This window comes from Epinephelus fuscoguttatus, linkage group LG2 (genome assembly GCF_011397635.1).
Source record: "Epinephelus fuscoguttatus linkage group LG2, E.fuscoguttatus.final_Chr_v1".
NCBI classification, from domain to species: Eukaryota; Metazoa; Chordata; class Actinopteri; order Perciformes; family Serranidae; genus Epinephelus; species Epinephelus fuscoguttatus.
In genome coordinates, this window is record NC_064753.1 from 46,361,686 (window position 1) to 46,384,382 (window position 22,697).

General features: G+C 41.5%; 1 protein-coding gene across 2 annotated transcripts in view; it reads right to left on the minus strand.

Moving 5' to 3' along the window:
- Positions 1 to 22,697, minus strand: part of LOC125879618 (protein kinase C-binding protein NELL1-like) — a 455,619-nt gene that overhangs the window by 342,139 nt on the left and 90,783 nt on the right. For both annotated transcript variants that reach the window (XM_049561591.1, XM_049561583.1), the window contains exon 4: positions 14,256 to 14,426. In XM_049561591.1, coding sequence (XP_049417548.1) covers positions 14,256 to 14,426 — 171 coding nt within the window. The remainder of the gene's footprint in view (positions 1 to 14,255; positions 14,427 to 22,697) is intronic.

The window sequence follows — 22,697 nt, forward strand, 5'->3', positions numbered from 1 at the left end:
TCATATTAAAGCATTTAACTGGCAAAACTTGAGTTGACTTTTACTATTAAGACGTCAAAGGAAATGCAATGGTTCATCAAAATGTGTCTACAAAATAATAAAATGACCATTTTTGGCATTCGTTGACAGTGGATCAATTTGAAATGTTGCAGGGAGTAATGGAGCAGTCAGGAGCTGCATACTTTCAACTTATTAGCATTGTAACCAACTCCTTTTCCCTTATTAACGTTGCCTAGTTTCCTATTAGCATTACATTTTCGCTTTTCACTTTGACACCAAATCTTCTGCCATCTCCTTTTTTGGTCCACTCTGAAATCTGAGGCAGGTAATATAGTCTGTGTATAACAGAACACTGTGTAACACCAGTAACACTGACAGGTAAACCTAACATGGGGTGCTAAAACAATCCTTTATATGCTGAAATCTATTTTTTTTTCAGAGGTGTTACTTATTAGAAAGTAAACGGTGACCAAAATTATTCGTCATCAACCATTTTTGTTTCTTTTTCGTTGACAAGACAAGACAGGATAAAAAATTTTGTGGTGACTATCGCACATTTAAAATGAGAGGAGACTGTAAATTTATTATTTCATTAATCATATTAGAAAAATGTTTCAAACTAGAAAGCCAATACCAATCGTGCTTCCAATTATTTTCTTTTTTTATATGATATTTTTTTTGGGGCATTTTCAGCCTTTAATGGATAGTACAGACAAGTGTGAAGGGGGAAGAGAGAGAGGGGGAGTGACATGCAACAAGGAGTCAAACAGGGCTGGAGTCGAACCTGGGCCGCTGCGGCAACAGCCTTGTACATGGGGCGCCTGCTCTACCACTAAGCCAACGACGCTCCGTGCTTCCAATTATCTTCTAATGCCATATGAGCAGATTAAGTCGGAGCAACAACTAAACTCCAGTAAATAGTCTGCACCATTATGTTTCACTGGCCTGCAAACACTGACACAGGAGCAGCATCAGCTGTTGTTGTGAGCTGTGAGTTGTAATTAGGTTAGTAACTAAGCAGCCATGTGTGCCTGGTTGTGGATGGTGAAGCTGTTGAATGGATTTGTGGAGTTTGATAGTTGTGGCGGTGGCTGTTAGCAGCTAGCTCTGCTTGTTAGCCAGTGAACGGCAGTGGAGCAAGCAGCCACCGGCCACTGGTCTCCACTCCACTGAGATCCGGACTGTCTGGAAAAGGTTAAGGGTTCGATTGACAGGCAGGTAGGAGGCTTGGTTGGTGTAAACTGTCTAAAATCGGCACGGTTTTCTCTGACGGAGCTGAAAGTTTAGTTTTAATCACCAATTCCATGAGAGGACATGAGTTTAAACCTCCACATGAATATGCTGCAGATGTAGGAAGAATTCAAGCTGATATAAAGTTATTTTTCTGCTTCTTAACAGTGAGACTGATGAGCACAATATACCTGAGTACAAATCTCAAATCAGTTATCTGTGGTGTCAGTTTTTTAAACCACAGACAAAAACCGTCTTCTTCAGAAGCGTCACTAGATGTCATTGGTGACACTTCCAAAGAAGACGAAAGACACCCGTCGAAAAATGTCAAGGTAAAACAAACCTTATCTTGTCTGATATAAAAGAAAAGAAAAACACTAATTTAACACTTAGACAGAATGAACTTCTGTGGTTTAAAAAGATTTTAAGATTTTCAAATGATGATCAGTGAGCATGTGCTCGTAAATCATCTCTTAACCTGTCATTCTGCTGGAGAAATGAAAGTTTGTAAGTGTGTAATTATCAATTCTGTGTAATTGCAGAAAAACATTATGTCTGAACGAAATGTCTATACAACCTGTCACCTTGACACCTTGAATTACTGATGCGTGTATTATCTTAAGTGGATTCATTTAAAGAGATAAAACATTTCCACTAAAAGTAACGAGTGAGTTTTCAGAGTATGACACATTCTGCTCTGTCTCTATAATTGTCATTATTACTGTTATCATGCCATGTATGTTGTTCTATGGTTATTATTAGCAGTCTTGATGATGTTCATAATCCTATTTTTTTGTGCCACAATAAAATGCATACATACATGTTGATGAAGACATAACATTTATCCACCACATTATACAGGAGTCCTTTAACTCTTTACAAAGTTACAATGTTCAGTGAGAAGCTGAAGGCAACACTGACTCTCTGTGCTCCTCAGCATGTTGCCCACTCGTCTTCCTCTGATGTTTTCTTCAGACTGATTTCAGAGAAGGGCAGAAGAGGAAACAGAAGCAGGGAAACTTCCACAAGTTTCCAATGCACCTCGAGATTAAGTCCAAATCCTACCCAAAGGTAAGAGTCCTTCACTCAGACAGTGACACGCCTGGTCTGGTCAAACAAAATGACAGGTACAATCTGAAGCTGTTGCCCTGCAGACAGCCAGAGGATTTGCTTCTTGTAACAATCAGGGTCAAATGACACAGGCAGGTGTGGCATGGATATCCAAATGGTTCCCATCAGTTAAATACAGGATAATGATGTTATTTGTTTTTCGCAAACAGCAAAACATCTGAAATGATCCATAACTGTGACAGCAATGATTTATCTCTCACAAATAATGATTATTCCAATTACTGCGTTGAGTGATGGATGCTTGAAATAAAAATAATACTGTTCATTCATTAACTGTTATTTCACGAGTTCTGTTTAGTTTTGTCGTCTGTTGATATAGAGTTGATTAAGCATATACATTGAAATCATTCCCACAGTAGAAAACAGGAAAAAAACCTTCACAAAGATTCATCAGACTTTACAGATGGAGAGCAGTCTGAAAAGAATCAAGCACTGATGAGCAATTCTATTTTCCCGACGGGTGCAATGTGTAAAATATAGATGGGGGACAAATGGAACATTCCATTCATTAAATAATGACGAGGATGATGATGAGCAACGGGGGTCAAAGACATTTCACCATTCAGCATCTGAATTCATTAACGTGTCTGGAATGCTTATCTTAAAGCTATTCATGGGCACGAAAGCATGAGTATTAATAGTGACATTGGCAAGTGTTGTATTAATTTCCCAGAATGCTCTTTGATAACCTCCAAAGAAGGGAAACATGTCACCCGGAGACAGCAATGTGTTGGCAAAAGATTCTCCAGTTGAGGAAAAAAAAGAATCTTCTCTAAGTGTTAGACCAGAATGTGAAAAAGTACGAGGCAGTTTGTTTTGTAGCTTTCTTTGGATAGATGCCTCCACTTTTCTCATTCTCAGGACCCAATCACTCCACATTTTCTGATTCCAAAATCATTTTTCTCTCTCAAAATCATTAATGAGCCTTCAATTCAAGAGACATCAGCTATCCTTCAATCAGCAGTTTCCTCAATCAGTGTCACTCTACTGACGACTGAGCTGTGCATGTTTTCTGTCTAAAAAATGTTGTTGCTGTTTGATAAAGTTGCATTTTTGGAAGACTGAAGGACAAGGTGAACTCTTATATTATCCACCTTATTCCTAACCCCTATCATACCTTGAATGAATTATGGGCGCAGCCTCCAGCGCCAAACCAGAACCAGCATTTTCCAGTGGTCACGGTATGTAACGGTACGCTAATCCTCTTTTCTAGAGCGACCGGGAAAAACAATGTGAAACACACCACCTGTTACACCTCAGACAGGATAACGTGATATTACGTCTATTATCTCTGACCGCCATGTCAAACAACCCGGTCTCACTCCAAAGTCGTAGAAATCTGGGGCTTCAGCAGTGAAAAGCTGTCCTTTCATGTTTTAATCTACAATAATCTGACAATTTATAATGAAGATTGAAATACCACTGTGATGATGGTTTGCAGGTAGGCCGACGTGTGATGAATTAGTGGCACGGGCCCTATAAATAGCCACAGCCGTGCGTAATGGTCGCACATAATGACAGCTGTTTTGTCAGAGAACCAGGCCGGTGCGAGACAGTCTGTAAAACTGCACTTCTTCTCTGCTGTATTTTAATCGACAGGTCCAATGGGTGGTGGAGCGGGCACAGATATCGATTTGCAAAATGATTGAAGGGTGTTTCTGCGTCAATTCATGTCTCACTGTGTGAGTGTAAACAAAGCTTGTGCATGTGCACCCAGCTCCACAATGACTGAGATATACGTGCATGTGAGGCTTTATAAATCCATAAGCTCCATAAGTTGAACATCCGGGTGTAAAGGGACCTTCAGATAACTTTATCAAGCAGCCAGCCGGTCAATGAGCAGGCTAACAGCCGGGCTCCACCGGCTGCAAACATAAGCGTCACGTAAGCGTCACATCAGCATAGCATCACGGCGTATTTATTTGGGCTCCACTGACTGCGTACAGAAGCGACATGTAGAGAAGCCAGCAGGATTGTTTACTGTTTGCTGAGCCGAGAGGCTGCGTGTAGGCTGCATGAAATGTTAAAGCATTTTCCACCTAAGTTATTACATATATTTGAGTTATCTACAAGTTTACTGTACTGTTTGTCATTTACTCACTTTCAAATGGACATTTACACGGATAAACATGGGTAAATGCAAGAAAAAAAATCATCACATATCACCTCTGATAATGGTTTATTCATTTAAAAACACATTGTGCTCGTTTAGCACACTATTTCATGTAGTTTTTATCTGCTGAAGGGTCGCGTAGGGGAGCATAGCGTAACTAAAATAGAAGAGCTGCGTAAAATAGAGAGTTGTCGGGCGACAGATGGGGGTTGTCGCGCCGCTCCCGTTGCCGGTGGAGCCGCTGTAATTGATTAACAGGGGGGCGAGCTGCTACGGGACTTGCGCTGCAGACGTGTCGCGCCACTGACGTGCCCGGTGGAGCCCGGCCGTAAGGGTGGACCTAAGCAGAGTCTCCATGGCAAGTAACCATGGCAACGTGACAGCCCTGCCATTATGTGACATTCTCCTTTTGATTTAATATTTCTCCGCTATGTCTCGTGAAACTCTTTTGGTTCAATATTTTTCATGTCATTCCCAGCAATGAAAACACAGTTTATGCAAAATTGTGTGCACAGAAATACGGGACGCATGTTGTGTCCCGTATTGAATCAGTAAGGATGGTACATTTTATTTTTCAATATACGGGCCAAGGCTAAAAGTGAGGCTGCAAAAGTCTGAGTAGGGTGGGCGGGAGCTGGAACAAACTTACACTTGAACCTTAAATGCAGGTTATAAACTTCATGTTCTGCACTGCTTTTGACTGAATTTTCGGCATTCATCATGAACCATCGTGCCTTCCTTCCAACTTTTTATTTGCACTTTAATAGTTGAAGCTGATTTTCTTTCATTTAATATTTTTAATGCATCATGTGAATCACTTCAGTTTGCCTTTGTGCACAAAATGTGCTATACAAATAAACTTGCCTTGATGATTAACTTTGAAGAGTCACCTTTGGCCTCCTAATCACATTAATCTGTGTATGTCACAGTTTCGGTGTGAAACAGGTTTTAATAAAGCAAAGGAGCTGTGAAGGCCAAGGAAACTCTAAACAGTCAAAGTGCACCTGTAGATGTGAGAATACGCCGCTCCCCCTCACATTTGTGGATACTTAAAACCATTTGATGAGCCTTGAAATCAATAAAGTGCTGTTTAGTGCACAAATCAAACATCTCTAAATTTAAAAGCTAATGGATGTGCCAATTTGCCTTGAATGGAGAAATTATTCCCAACACTTAAGAGGGGTGAGATGATGAGGTTAGCAGCAAAATTATTTTCTTTTTCTCTTCTTTTTTTATGTTTCTTCATTGAACTAAGTTGTCATCAAAGCCAAATGTACATGGTTGCTATCAAATTAGTGTGAGTGAACATCTGTGGGGAAAAATGCAATTGGAAATCTAAGTGTGTTGATTTAATTAGTAGTAGTTCTCTAAAAAAAAACCTTGATAAAGAAGGTCTTTGTGAAGAAACACACTGAAACTCCTCATAAACAGTATGGAAATAAAAACAAAAAGAATCTGGCAACTGTGTTTCTTTGTAACTCATCTAAATCCAGCCCTCATATAAGCTATCCTCATTAGTGCCCTCTGGGAAAGTCTGATTGGTAATTCAGGACAGATTCAGCTCACTGCAGTGTTTATCAGCTATACAAAAGGAATTGAATTACAAGCTTTATCGCTTAAGAACTAAGAATGAAAAACATACATATACTTTACTGAAAAGTCAGTATCAAATGAAAGCTAATATAGTTTGGTTTAATGGGTTTTCACTTCAGCCCTCTGGGCTATCCACACGAGAGAATTTTAAAGACTTTTTGTATCTTTTGAGCTTGAGCTTGCTGGGTCCTGTAAATAACTGGCACTGGTGATGTGTAAGTATTTGAGCCGATGATGCCGAGGTCATCGCCCTTGTAGTGAAAAGCCAAATGCTATATGGGCAGTGTCAAACTGAATAAACACTGGAGATAAACAGTTAAGCTGTTGTGATTTATAAACTATTTTTGACCAAACAGAGAGCAGTTTGATACGACAGCTGCAGAGTCTTAACATGAATTTTGAGATAAGTCACATCAGGCTGAAGTGCGGAGTTGTCTCTCAGATGACAGGTATCATAAGCTATGATTGCTACTTTAAAGAGCATTTGAAAATGTATTTGCAAGCAGATGGTGTCAACTGATGCTGCTGCAGGTTACGGTGAAATGCAGTCGGGTAAACATGATCAGAGCTGAAGGCGGCTGCAGATGAGGTGCTTGACCTTTCTGTCTGACACACTGTATCTGTGGTGGGAGTGGCTTGGTCATCATGGTGACATTCACATTAACCTGACGCATTTCAATCGTCCGAGAAAAGCTTCACAGAGCAGCTCTAAACAAAGATCTTCAGCTGGTCTAAGGTAATAAACAACTGAACTGCAAAATGGCATATAAAAAGTTAGCTGTTAATAAGATGTCATTTTAGGCTTTGAGAATGAACGAGCAGAGAAGAAGAACCTGGAGGATGCGGAGGAGGACTCTGCGGTGCTCAAGACTCACAGGGAGCCGTTTATACAGGTGAGTACAACAACAAAGTCACTGCCACGCTCTCCAGATGAGAACTTCAATAACCTCTGTGGTGCCTGGGAACATTACTTGTATGGGTGTGTGCTTAAAACTGTGCAATCTCGCTTTTGCTGAAATATATGTTTGTGGCTGCAGCTGCTGTGGAGCTTATATTGTTCAGACTTGTGCACCTTGTCTTCTTTGGTGGTGTTTAATTCTACTGTTGATTCAAAAAGAAGTTTTAATGCTTGTAGCCGTGATGTCCACCATTGAATGTCTGCAACTGTCTTTTGATTTGCTAACGATAATCTAACGAATGCTGTTCACTGAATCTCTCAATATTTATTCTGCAAATGCCACAGAATAAATATTGAGAGATTCAGTATGAGAAGCCTTGGTGAACAGCATCCGTTAGGTATTGTCTGAGTTTAATACTAACTTGAGTTGTCTCCAGCTGAAATCCACCAACATATGCTCAATACTTTACATGACGATGCCCCTTCATATGGCACATTGGTACAAGAATTCAAGCGTGGCAGGGAGAGTGTTGAAGGTTGAGTTTTGCCAACGACAATGACGTCATGGAAGCTGTGGAGGAGTTCTGAAGGTCCCAACCTCAAGAGTTCTTTTCCACCGGGATAAAGGCGCTTGAGCACTCCTGGATCAAGTGTGTCACCCTCGAGGGGGATTGTGTTGAAAGATAAAAGCACTGAAAAATCTGTATCTTGTTTTGTTTCCTTGAGGCTCAAAACTTTTCAGTCACCCCTGGTACAGATACCTTGGCATCTAGCTGGACGACAATCTCAATTTTAACAAACTGAGAATAAAACTTGGCTCTCTGTACAAAAATAAGAACTGTTATCCTTTTTTATGTAGAAAAGGAATTGTAGAATCTGTATTTTTGTCTGTTTTACAGCCTCTACACTGAAATCACTGGATGCTGGATGACAGGTGATTCTTACAGCACCCATCACTGCCACCTTTACCTAAAGGTCAGCTGGCCACATTTGGCTCTGAGGCAGGCTCATCAGTGGTATTTGTTCATTTATAAAGCTTTGATACAGATGCTTCCACCCTATACTTTATCCCTTTTAACCTCACATAACCTTGGTACTCGTTCACAGAATAGGTTGTTGCGTCATGCTCACTTAAGCCTAGTTCACATTACACGATTTCCACCCAGATTTTGCGTCGCGGAGACTATCGTGGAGACGTGTGTTTCTGTCATCAGGAGTCTCGCCAACTACATTATGACCTGTGTGTGCACACCACAAGATTTCTCCACCGAGCCCTCGCCGACAGAGCCTCTGATAACGCGGTGATGTCACCAAACTACGTTTTTTAACTTGGAGACGACACATCGTAAAGGCATGGATATTCTTCCCAGTGTTGAATCAGATCTGCCTCCAGGGCCTGGGTCCAAACACATCGCGCTCCCCGTGATTGTTGTTGCTGCTTGCCGACTTGTCAGTGTTGCCAGATCTTGGGAGAGAAACAAGCAACCAGGGCTATGGAAACAAGCCCAAAAGAAGAGACGGATATATATAGAGAAAGGTGATGTTTAGAGAGCAAGCCCAAATAAGCAACTCCACTTTAGAAACAAGCCCAAAGTCGCGGCTAATAAGCAGACCTGGCAACCCTGCGGCTTGTCCTCCTCACATTCCGTCCTCCTGCGTGCTGACGTGGGACGTATCCCGCCTCTCACTGGCTGATGCTCTTTGTCAGTCGTGTCAGACTTCTCCAGTTTTCTAGCATGCCAGATATCCAGTCCCAGTCTCAGACGAGGGGGCGACTTACTCGTAGGCTTGTTCACACATGAGGACTCGTGGTGGCAGACTATCTGCCGACTCACTTCTGACCCAAGGTGGTTCTCAAGATCCTCTGCGACGTCAAAATCGCAGTGAAAATCGTGTAATGTGAACTAGGCTTTAATCAGAACTGAACCAGGAAAAATGTCATCCTCTTACAGTGCTCCTCACACATGGAATATCCTGCAAAAGACCTTAAACTCGGACACTCTGCCACCTTTATGGCTGTTTAAATGCCGTATTTCAGATTGTGTTCTAATTGAGTGTCAATGCCTCCAACTGTACCTCTACACATTAACATATTTATCATCCTGTATTTCTACTTTTAGCGATCACCTATTGCTACTATTGTTTCTTGTTTTGTATGATCTCATTTCTGTTGTATTTGGTATGCATGATGGTTCTTTGCTTGCTTGCTTATTGATTGTTTTTAATGTCTGTGTTCATGCTCGGAATCGTTGAAAATGAGGGTCTCCCTCAATTGATTTCCTGAGTCTTAAATAAAGATATGAATGAATAAATGAATAACTGTAGTGAGGCTCCACCGAGTAGGGAGGTCATATATTTATAACTGATGATCTATTGTATGCACAGCCTGCAAAATGCGGTCTGTAGAAAGGGAATTCATTGTTGATTTAGACATAAGGGGTCTTGATGGCGATGTTGTGTATAAGTTGACATTTAAAACAATTTATTTTGTCAACTAAAAATGTTATTTAATTTAACAGTAGTATAATACCACCACCTCTTTTGTAATGCTACATTTTTATTTTAATTTAAGAACATTTCACAAGTATATTTTACTTTTACTTAAGTACAATTCCATTTAAGTAATAATACTTACTTACTTACTACTTGAGTACAATATTCTAGTATTATTTCCACCTGTGAGGATAACCAAGTTTACAGTGGTGAAGTACCTGCTTAAAGAAACTTTTCCTTTATCAGATTCAGCACCTCTGAAGTGCTACGGTTGGTTGAAAACTGCACCTGAACTTGAGCACATGCTGCTGATAAAGTGACTGTCAAAACCTTCCTGCCGTACAGCTTCACACTGAGACTCTTTCTCCACAGATCCAAAGCATACAGGACACTACACAAAATATTAAAAGATAAGATAAAATGAAATGTTCTTGTGATGAAAAGTTGAGGCTAATGTCCACTAAAAAAGGTTTGGATTCTTTACCTGATGTGTCCATGCATTAACAATCAAACAATATGTAGAAACAACTTTTAGATAAAACATTTGTCACCAACCTAAATAATGTACAGCTGGCAAACAGATGATGATGTGTAGCTGTAGGTGTCTGGGGATTCATTTTCCCTCTGTCGGCCCCTCACCTCCTGCACTCGCAAACTAACAGGTGTGAGATAACACCCACAGGTCGATAAAACATGTGTGTTGATAAAAGATTTCTTCCCACATCAAGGCAAACTGGTGAGTCATGTTTTAATCTGTTTAGCAGCAGCTTTCTTTCTTATTTTTCATTAGGGCCCGAAAAGTGCAAAGGATCTATTTTTTTTTGAGAGAGAGATTTTTTTTCTGCTGCTCAGTTGTATTTTTGAAGGGCTTAGGTTGCTCAGAAACTCGAGAAAATTGGCACAAAACCAGAACTGGCAAAACAAATTGAAAAGTTCTGCAACAGGCGAGGTCATTGTTGACTTTAGGATTCACAAAAAACTCACAAAACTTTGTCCCCATGTTCAAACTAGTTATTATTTCAGTTTGTTGACTGAATTGGGCTTTGGCATGCTACACCAGTTCAATAGCACCACCCAATTACTTTTCACTTTGAACCAAGAGGAAAAAAGAAAGCTAACGTGGATTGCCAAAAACTGCAGTTCCTCAAATGGCCACTTGGGGCTGGCTCCAAAAGTGAGTCAATCCCCATAGACCCCATGTTAAAATGTCCACCTTTATAGCATAAATAAACATGTTTACACTCAGAAAACAGTTTGGGTCTCTAAAGCTAATTTCAGCATTCATGGTAACTGTACAGGGGGGTTGATTTTTATACAACTTACTGGTTTACATTTTATTAAGGCTTAAAGGTACACATATTTAACCCTTGTGTTCCCCTTCAAAAAAGTTACATCCATGACCCTTCAAGTGGACAAAAATGTCCACTTTCTAGAAACTTTTGTAGTGTCCTAGAAAAGGTCACAGGGGGGTGATTTTTTGCATGGGGGTGTCATTCTGGGTGAAATTTCAAAATCCCAACTTTCAGCATGAAAATCCATTATTTGACCCTGTAATGCATTTTTATCCCATCCATGACCCTTCAAGTGGACAAAAATGTCCATTTTCTGGAAACAGTCCAACAAAAGGTCACAAGGGGGGTGATTTTTGTCAAGGGGGTGTAATTTTGGGTTAAATTTGAAAATCCCAACTATCAGCATGAAAATCCATTATTTGAACCTGTAATGCATTTTTATCCCATCCATGACCCTTCAAGTGGACAAAAATGTCCACCTGTCATTTGGCCATTTGTATTGTTGCCGGCATAAAAATGCGTTACAGGCTTTAACAGGTTGACCTTTAATCTCTCTGTGAGGGAGTTTTGAATTTTGGAAATGGACAAAAATGTCCAGGGGTCACACGAGGGTTAAAGGTGAGGCTACTCGAGTGACAGGCTGCCTGTGAGAGGCTACACTCTGTGAGTCAGATCTGACCCTTGCAACTCCACAGCTTCAACCTGTCGTCCAAATATGGTCACTTCAGGCTCCAAAAACAAGATGGCGACAGCTGAAATGTCAATCTTGAGGCTTCAAAATGGCTGTCCCTGAACCAATGGGTGACGCCTGTCGTGAACTCGACAACTCACAAAACTTTGCATACATAAAACCTGTGGAAACTACAAGAATTTAAAGTGATTAGGTTTGTATGTGTTTAGCAGGCTCCATGGTGGCCCCTAATGCATGGAAGGCCTCAGTTGGGATAAAGTTGCTCTGATTTTCGAGATCAATCTGAAAGTTGGGCAGCAGGATCTCTTGACCTTCATGATTCCAAAATGCAACACTGTGGTGTTTTCATTGAAGGATGTGCCTGTGGCAAGGGGGGCAATGTGGATGTTTTTCCATGACGCAGAGAGTTGTTGTAACTTGACTTCACATTGTCCAGTCTGCCCCAGATTTCACAGGCTGGATAATATGCAGGCCTGAATACTAAAAAAGTCGCATTACATTTGCAGGTCGCACGACAGAGCTGTATTACACAGTCAACAACCATCGTTGTATAGCAATTTCTTTGCATTTAATTCATTCATACAATACTCGACAGGTTAGTCAGCTCCACCTTCTGTTTTACAGCATGAAACATGGTCAGTATTCCATCAGATATCGTGGTGTGCAGATTTGGAACACCAAAATTCATGTTGTCAAGAGCTCTTTGTCCTTAAAACATTTTAAAAGGAAATTATCATTACATTTAATTCATGATGTCTAATTATTTCTTGACTTGCATCTACATTTTTTCTTTTTCAATGTCCTTTATCTTAAAGTTGTATTTTTCTGTATAATGTTAGTTTAGTTCTTTTGTCTATTATTCTCCCTACTTTTGTTATCGTCTGTTTTTATCCATAAGTTTGTTTGTATGGCTTCTTGTGACAGATTTATTTTTTCTTTTTAACTATTTGGATTTTATGCAATTTCATGTGTGTGCAAATAAAAAAAATGAATAAAAACAATATATCTACTGGTCAGACAAGGAGGTCACTCAATAAAAATCATTGAAAGGCAAAACTATCATTTGTAGATCAGTAACTGGGGCGGCACGGTGGTGTGGTGGTTCGCACTGTCACCTCACAGCAAGAGGGTTGCTGGTTCGATCCCAGGTGTGGGAGCCCTTCTGTGTTTGCATGTTCTCCCCGTGTCAGCGTGGGTTCTCTCCGGGCACTCCGGCTTCCTCCCACAGTCCAAAGACATGCAGATTGGGGACTAGGTTAATTGATAACTCTAAATTGTCCATAGGTGTGAATGTGAGCGTGAATGGTTGTTTGTCTCTATGTGTCAGCCCTGTGATAGTCTGGCGACCTGTCCAGGGTGAACCCTGCGCCTCTCTCTCTCGCCCGATGTTAGCTGGGATAGGCTCCAGCGCCCCCGCGACCCTCAAGAGGATGAAGCGGTTAGAAGATGAATGAAGATCAGTAACTGTTTTACCTTGAATTTGTTAGAAAACTTTATTTGTCTTGCAGGCCTCCAAGGTGAATGACGAATCCAAAAACAGGTGGGTGAGCAACAGCAGAATTCCTGGTCTATGAACGAGCCAACAGGCGGGATTTTAACTGAATAAACAAGCAGAGTTCAAATGCACAAGTTTGCCCACGTGCACTACTCGTCCTTGTGTTTTAAGTCTTTTAATTAGTAAGGTTTCAGCAAAAATACATGTGTTTGGAAAGAGTTAAGTGAGAGTTTGTAAATGGATGTTTTGATATAATTTTGCTGTTGTTATACGCAGTCCCTGTTTATCAAGAATGTTCCCAGTTTTTTGATTCTTCATTCACTGTGGAGGCACACGAGAAAAAGTTTGAAGGTAACATGGGGCGAGTAGCTGTTATGCAAAAGATCATTTTGCGAGAGAGGTATTCGTAAAAACAGATCCCCTTCACACAGCTCAGTATCAACCTTCAGTTTCACGCCACTCACAGCCACCAGCAGCTGATAAACAGCACTAAACTCATTCAATCTACCCATCTCTTAATTAACTCAGCTCTCACCTAAAGCACTGTAAGCAAGCAAAAAGTTGTGATTCCAATTCTACCCAATTACGTTTTGATCTTTTCTCCCTAATAACTCTCCGATGCTCTCTTTTATCTTCACTTCAGACTTCATTTGACAGACAGCCGCTGACAGCAGCGATAATTAATCGACAAACCACCAGGCTGATGGGAATAATAGGCGTCTGGGAGGAATCAATACTACAACGCAATCCTCCCGTGCATCATATAGCTTTTTATCCACAAGAGGTAACAGAGCGTTACCTCTACTCAAATTTACACTGCTTGTTCACGTTGTGTCTGTCTAGTGAGTGTGTGAAGAAAAGGACAAGTGATGCCTTCCTGGCTCTCGGGAGGGAGTGTAAGGATTGAGACAGATTGATACAGCTGAAGTGCATGTTTATAGATCAGCTCTGACTGAGTGCTCTTTTAGAAAAGGGCCTTCACTGCCCAATCGATGAGGCGATTATGCCATTGTTACCTTCCACTTCATTATGGAACAGTGAGAGCTGAACACACATCCTCCAGGCTATATAAAGACACAACCTTTCCTGTAATCTGCTGTGTGTGTGTGTATTAATTTGTCCTTGGATGTTTCATTGTCAGCCCTACTAACAGCCTGTCATCCACACTGGGACAGTAGAGAACAAATATTTACCTTGATAAACACAGACAGCTCATTAAACGTGTCACTTTAAAGGAGCACGGTAAAAATAAATCGCCGCAGCCACTTGCGACAGAGATATCAAGGTGTCTCTTAGCGGGGTGTGTGTGCGTGTCTTACCTGTTACAGTCGACGTGCAGCAGTAGGTGGGTGGCGCTGATAGTGAGGGCGATCTTGTGCCACTGGCCGTCGGCGAGGCGGTAGGGGAAGGATTCGGAGCGCGGCTTGCCTTTGAAGCGGTAGTGGTAGCGGATCTCCTCTCTCACCCCGCTGCTCTCCAGCTCAAAGTAACTGCAGAGGAAGAGAGGAGGTCAGAGACGCTCTGTTTCCTGGAAAACGGTCTCTGTTCAGGGTAAAGAAAGAACTAAATTCATGGAAAACACTCAGGCTACAGCATTATGTGCACAAGGTCTTGTAGAAATCAAGTTAGTGAATTATTTTCTCAAACTTTTTAGAGATGTCAACAAAAAATGATTCATATTTTAGAAATATAAATATACATTTTTATTCCAGAATGAGAGAGATAGCTCTTTTAGTTGTGGACTGTTGGTAAGAAGATGTTCTGCAGACGTCCACTGGGAACTTGAACTGTGTTTTGTTCATTATGTTTCAGACATTTTATAGACTAAATAATCAAAAAGACAAACAAATATAAAGGAGTGATTATCACTCCCCCAGATGAAACACTAAAACTCTGCTGAAGACTTAACTAATGATGTTCTTTTGGGGTAGCTGTTATTAGGCCCTTGGCAGAGAATTAATTTACATTACACACAATTTAATTAGCAACATCAGCGGATGTCTACAGCCCCAGTGGCCCCTCCTAAGGACCACAATGTTTGTTGTCCAACAATATAAAAGTGCAACCTAACAACAATTCCAGTGGCAGGGCTAAAAATAACAACTCTCTCCTTGAGTTTTTATCATTTGGACCAGAAATAGTATAGGTCCCAGAAGGGGTGGGGAAGAAAAACAAAATGATAGGTCTTGATGCAGAGAAGTCACTTATCAGAAATGTAAAGGGCACATGTTATATTGCTTTTCAACAAGTTTATACAGGTTATTGAGATTGCCAAAACATGTCTTTGAAGTTTCTTGCTAAAAATCCATTGCAGTCCTGGATTTCAGTATGTCTATATACCCCTCTGTTTCAGCCCTGCTAAGGAAAGCTGTTTGTCTCTCTATAGCCCTTTTTTAACAGGAATTGTGCAAATTTGCAGGAAAGCCCAATCAGTCTTTTTTCAGCATTGGCAGTATAAAAACAAAATCCGGGAGTGTAGCAAAATGCAGCCTACCTACTTTTATTTATACATAATGCACCTTTTTCGGGGCAATGGGGGGCGTGAGCAAGTAACAAAACGTGTAGCTCAGCGTGTGACGTAAACAGTGACGTGGGAGGGAAGCCGCGGCTGGTCAGGTGCCGATTCTCTCGTAAATCGGCCCGTCCTTCACCGTCCCCGTCATTTGATGGTTAATGGCCTCTTCGTTTGTGAGGACAAGGAGGGCGCGCAATTCCTTGTCTCCCCAGTTGCTCATCTTTACAGTGTCTGTCAGGTTTGTGTTTCCCTCTTGCTACTAGCTGCTCATTCCTGCTATCAGCTGTTTCCTGTTTATCCACCGCCAGTGGGTCGCACGTGCGGCATCATCAACAGCTCCTCCCACAAGTCTTCAACAGCCCCTTGCGTGGCAGAAGGGCGCCTCGTTCTGTTTAAACTAAAAGGATTCCGCCAATATGTCTACCCTACGAGGCGGAAAATTGGGCACCTCGGATCAACTCGCCAATCCGGCTGTGTGTGTGTGTAAACGCTCGCAGCTTGCCGGCAGAACGGCCCAACATTTGCGCAAAATCTGGCCGTGAAAAAGGGGCTTGTGTTGGTGAAGATTCTCAGTCATCCAGGCCATGGTAATCTTAAAACAGGCTGGTGTGGAGTCACAGGCTTTAAACTTTGTGTGGCTAATGCTAACTGTTACTGTCTCTGCTGCCTCGTCATTGATGGGAGCTCTTTTGGTAAATAAGCTCTATTGTGAATTGTGGAGTGTAGTTATCACTCATGCCTCCTCAGATGTACTTTTACAGCCTATTGAAATGTTTGCCATCTGAGGATTGCTACAGGTGGTTAAAGACCAGACTACCACGATATATTGATAGAGATGCTAATCACAACTGCTTCCTTTATGTAGTCATTTATTTTATATATTACACTTAATTTATACCACTGTAATTCAGCATTAACATGTCTGTCAACCCAGTTCTCCACATTATGGAGACCTGGAACAATTTCACAAGACTGGGCTGTACATTCCTTATGGCTGAGCCAATTGGATAGTGGAGTGTAATGGATGTAAACGTGTTTGCCGTGTTTACAATCTGAGCTTCCTCTTGAGTTTTGGTGAGAACCACGAAGCGTGACCCAGATGAAAACATTCTGACCAGCAACCCTTGGAAGCATTTTGGCTTCTATGAAAAGATTTAACCCAATCGTTCTCTGACTTGGTCTGTGCAATCTAAAGACCTTTGTGATGTTAAGTTGTTAAGCATTTGTGTTTTCATGTCACACTGATGCTGTGGCATGGCGGCAAATTTGTTGTGTTTCGCCATTAAACTTGCCCTGGTCCAGACCTTTGAATCCACTCACTCCACCAAGTCCACTGATTTGTCTGTTATATTGTGACATGAAACAGTGCTTTTTTGGTTGAAATAAAAAACAACCAATGATTGCTGAGGGGAACTAACATTAGCCAATCAGCAGCACCAGCAGGTCTAACGCCCTTATCAAGCTATTGTCAAGCGTCATCATGCGGGCAACAGAACCAATAGGGAGTAAAGACAACAATGGCAAGGCTGCTGTACATCTGCATAGCTCCTCAATATTGCCGACATCGTAATTTGTTTTTACTATGTTCCGCTCCATGATTAAAACCCTGACAAAACAGGCATGCTAGTATGTGTAGGCATCAGTGTGAACTGAAATGACATTAGGTTCAGGTGGATGCTCTGATCTCCAGTGATAGATACGGACATTAAAATCCCCTTCTCCTATAGAAATCAGTAAGAGTGGACCGGTTGGTGAAGATTCTCAGTCATGTAGGTCATGGTAATCTTCAGTGCTATATCGTAGGCAACTGGACTTGCTTGAGTTTCTTTCAAGAGGTTTATTCTCTTGGATGAGAGGTGAAACGTCTTCAACAAACTCAAGCAAGACCAGTTGCCTACGATATAGCACTTAAGACTAAGAGTGAAGATGGGACCAGAGTATAATAAGCAATAGACAATTCTGTCTGCTATCAGGCAACCATAGAACAGGAAGTTGTTCTGAGTTGTCCAATCTGCCTGACACATGTCTTTCATTTACTACTGCTGTTTGATCCCCTAAGGGGTAATTAAAATGTAAATCTGCTGATAAGCAGTTGACATTTCTTGTGTATAAATGGAACTTACAGTTATGCTAGAGGAAAGACAAGGGGTCATTAAGTTATTCAGTTTCTAACTCTAACTTTTAACTCTTATGTTTTCAAGACACTTTGTCATCAGCCAGTATTGATCAAGGGCAAGTTTTGACCTGGTTGATCAAAACATCAGCAGAATTTCCCCTTGGGATTGTGAATATTGATACTGAATTTCATATAAATCCCGAGATTTTTTGGACAGAATAGTGCAGAAATACCCAGCCTCTTGCTTGTGGAAGAAAATTATGTTTACACGATAACAATGAGTGATTAAACTGTGAAAATTAAAGGTCATTCAGTGTCACAGACAATCTCTTTGTAGCTGTGGTACGGGGAAAACCACAGTCATATTGGCAGGCTACAATGATTGCTGATCTGATATTTATTAAGGCCACTATCATCTAGACCCCTGAATACACACTGTAATTTCATTACCCAGCTGTCAAACAATAATAATGTGTGTACACATGAAGGACTGTGAGTTGATGCTTTAACAAACAGCTGCTGAGGTGATTGCTCAATGTGAGCTTTGTGTAAAAAGATGAACGTCAGCCTGTTAAACAAACAGAAAAAATAAAGATATGTTGGTCTCAGTTTCAGCCAAAACTATCCTCACTTGGTGGTGTGACTGCAGGCATTCGACCCGCTGCTTGTCTCAGTACCACGTACGCGCTCCTCTCCACCCTCATCAGCCACGCTAAATTAAGAGCTAGCCAGCCAGAGACGGAGCAGCCCGAGAGCCGCAGGCAGTCGGTCATGACATTTCAGCTTCCCCGCGGCTGAAAATGACCCCAACACTGGAACCCTTGGCCCCCCACACACATCCACACACATAAAATATACTGCATACGACACACCTTTCGGATACATTATCCGAACCTAGCCAGGACCTAGCCTATTACAATATATCCAGACACAAAAACACACAGAATCACACACATACACACAGGGATCAAGCCCATTCAATACCAAAGCTCAACAGCTCTCATGCATATTTATGGAAAGGGAGAGCGGACCCACTCCAGAGAATATCAATCGAGGCTGTGAGGAAGCAGATTTCTGTTTGGAAAATGAATGAAACTGAGAACAGCTCATAAGAACTCGGCACAAACAAAACACCAAGCACATTATGATGAAATATATCAGGTTATCATTTTCACACTGACCAGGTACACATTAGCAGTGATGGCCTTTATCTATGGCTCAAAAACACGATGTGATGATGTCAGCCATAGAGTACAACTTCTATATATGAGACATAAGAGAAGGATGTCTCTATCAGTTGTGATAACATTGTATTCACCAATGCATTGCTACAAAACAGTCCAATAGGGACAACAAACACGTAGTCAAATGTTTAAAGAGCTGTTGAAACCAGACGTTCCTTCCTAAAAAAAAACCTCTGTATAGTTCATCTGTGAAAGCAGCTTATTCATTCATCTTCTAACTGCTTCATCTTCTTGAGGGTCGCGGGGGGGCTGGAGCCTATCCCAGCTGACATTGGGCGAGAGGCAGGGTACACCCTGGACAGGTCGCCAGACTATCACAGGACTGACACATAGAGACAAACAACCATTCACGCTCACATTCACACCTACGGACAATTTAGAGTTATCAATTAACCTAGTTCCCAATCTGCATGTCTTTGGACTGTGGGAGGAAGCCGGAGTGCCCGGAGAGAACCCACGCTGACACGGGGAGAACATGCAAACTCCACACAGAAGGGCTCCCACACCTGGGATCGAACCGGCAACCCTCTTGCTGTGAGGCGACAGTGCGAACCACCACACCACCGTGCCGCCCGAAAGCAGCTTATTATGACCCATAATTACGTTTATTGTTTGGCAGCGACCTCTATCTGTCGTAGTAATTATGACAGGAGGAAAAGAGGAAGTCAGGTGACATAGTACAGTGGTTCCCAACTGGTCCAGCCACAGGGTCCAGATTTCTCCTTCGTCAATAGTTAGAGGTCCACACAGTTTAATATTCAGCGTCACACTTGCGTTCGGCCATGTCATTAAGCTAGTTTGCCGTCTCTGTTAAGAAGATATCTGTTCGTCGCAAACTCTACAGCAGGAAACAGCACTTCAAAATAAAAGCTCTGTGCCAGAAATTTACTGCATTTAACTGTGTTTTTAACTTTGTTCTTTTACAAAATTGACACGTTTCTAAAAACCCGACACATTTGCGAGTCACTTGTGGTCCATTCAGAAAAGACCCGCAACCCACTTTTGGACCGCTACCCACCAGCTGGGAACCACCAGCATGGTATAAAAGGTGGCAAAGTCTGTGTTTGGAGCAGGTTGGGGTGGATGTTTGTGTCCTGTCAATGTTGACTAATTCTGACTTGTGTACATGAGTTTGCCTGTGCATAGGTTTATCTACAATATGCCATTGTTCCAAGCCCAAAATTCTGAAGCTCCACTAGTCCTAAAAATGTCCCACCGGATCAAATGCCTATTTCTGCGACATGTCATTATCCGAAAATCAAATGCCCATTGTGCCAAAGTCCCCTCTTTCTGAAAACACACACCCCCTGCAGTTACTGTCAGTTTCCTAGGGACATTTGAGCCACCGATCTCGGGTGTTTTACAGACCCTTTGAGGTGTTTCCCAGCAGTGTTTGAGCCACCGAACTTTGCTGTTTTTTTCACTGACACATCCCTGCTTTTTCAGTTACAGTTAGTTTTCAGTTGTGCCACCCATACATGATCTTTCCCCAACCATAACCAAGTGGTTTTGTGCTCAAACCTATGCTTTGCGTAAGTTCAAGGTGATCATCAGTTTCTGTAGTTCTCTGATTGGATGACTGAGGCAGCTCCTCCGTATACAGAATATCTAAGTGTTGTTATGCTGTCCATATACCTGATGAAGGTCAGACACACTGAAACAATATGATCGAATAAGTATTTCAGTGGTTGTGAGATGGTGTGTGGGAGTTCTTTTCAAGATTTCACTTTCCTCTTACACATTCAGGTATGCAGAGATTTAAAAGAAAATCAATTGAAACAAGTCATGTTCCTGTGAAAATACACGCTCCCTGCTGTTAGACAATCCAATCGCCAGAAAGAATGTTCACATTGTATGTTTCTGAACCACCAATTTGTCAATAGTGCTGTGGTGAATGCAGCCAGAAAACAGCATTAAAAAGAAAAAGTTCATTTATGAAACCTCACAACTCTCCAAAGGCTAAAAACTAGAAAAGAGCAGGTGACTTAAAGAGCAAACAACCTCATATATCATGAATGTTACAACCAAACATTACATCCATTCTAGAAACAGACACAAAGGCAAGGAAAGGAGGGCAAACAGAGATAAAGGTCTCAATTTGTCAAAAACCATTTTCAATATCATCACACATTAAACAGTAAACATATCAACCCCCCAAATAGCATTAAATAGTCACAGGTTAAAGATGTAAAATATGCTTGGCCAGTAAAAAGGTATTACGAAAGATACTCTGTAACGGTACATACTAAGGCTGTGCCATATGGCCTTAAATCAACATCAAGGTATTATTTTGGGGGGGATGCAGTGACGGTATGATATCGCGGTATCGTCTTCTCTCTTTTTTTTAAGACATGTACCGATACCACTTTTTCCTTCCCAATACCGATTCCGATCCCTGAACCTTAGCTATCTGCCAATACTGAGTACTGATCTGATACCAGCACGTAAAATAAAAATGGATGGGATATGAATTGTTGTATGTCTCAACTCCTAAAACTCCATGTAAAATATTAAGAAATAAATACATAATAGTAGAATGAATGCTTTTTATTATTATTATTATCCAGTGCTGACACAGATCAAGACACAGGTTAAAGTGCAGCCACACAATTTGGTAAAAAAGACATTTTAAAGGCTACAGTAGAATGCTTTTTAAACTCCGCTCCGTTTCCATTTCGTTTGCCTGTAGCGTGCATATGCGTAATGACGTGAGGCATTACGTGGTATCGGATTGGTCATAGGCTGTACTCGCCAATACCCGATACCGCATTTTAGGCAGTATCGGATGCATTTCCGATACTGGTATCGGTATCAGTACAACTCTTATTTTTTTTACACCTTAAATAAAACAATTTAAAAAGCCCTACAAGTCTAGGATGGAAACTATTTATCGTCAGAAGTAAAACGGTTGCTAGTCCATCTATTATTGTGTAGAAAACAATATATAGTATGTATAAACCTTAGAGGGAAGAGGGAGTGCCGGCGGCTCCCGGGCCACCTTCTCCTGCGGGCCTTGGTTTTGGGCGGTCGGCCAGGCCACCTCCATTATGTAGCGAGGGAAGTGCATGAGACAGGCAGGCAGGCAGGCCAGCCGCCAGGCCCCATTCTGCCGCCGTAGCCGGAGTACTGCAGTATGACGGTAACCACAAAAGCAGTACCACGGCTCATGTTTACTACGGTAAGTTACTGTCACCGCGAATACCGCCCAGCCCTAGTAGAAACCCCATTACAAGCTATGCCAGTGGTACAAATTGGTATACACTTCAAGTCTTGGCGTGGAGTGGGCGTGGTCATCTTTCCCCCATATACCACCACCTTGTTTGAAAGTGTAGTAAACATTATGTGGATGGATGAAATCAGATTCAAAACAAAACACTATGTGCAGTACAAATTTAATGTTTGTTCCTTATTTTGCTGCTTGTTTTTATCTGCTAGCCTCATGTCTGATATCAACCATGTGTAAGATCATGTCACTTGTTGCCAGAACAGACATTCTCTTCTCCCATAGTAATGAATAGACTCAGAGCTGCGGTGAGTCTCCTAAAGGGGTGGGGCAGTAGCCAAACCCACATGACACAGATACAGGAAATGAATCCAAAGTGGGCCATCTTGGTTTATTAAAGGTCCCTGGTATCATGGTATACCGTGGTATTTAGAAAGTCTAAAGGTATGATTTTTAATACTGCCAAAAATACAGACTTTGGTCTTTCCATTAAACTGATAAGGAGATGCTGTATTGAGACAATGTAATGCCCTACAAATGCCACCAGAGGTCAGTCTCCAGCTGAGCTGAGAAAGATAGCAACTGCGAAGGATAACTAGCCATATGATTTTATTTTAGGCTTAGGGTAAGGATTTAATTCAACACATCATCTCCGTTCAGCCT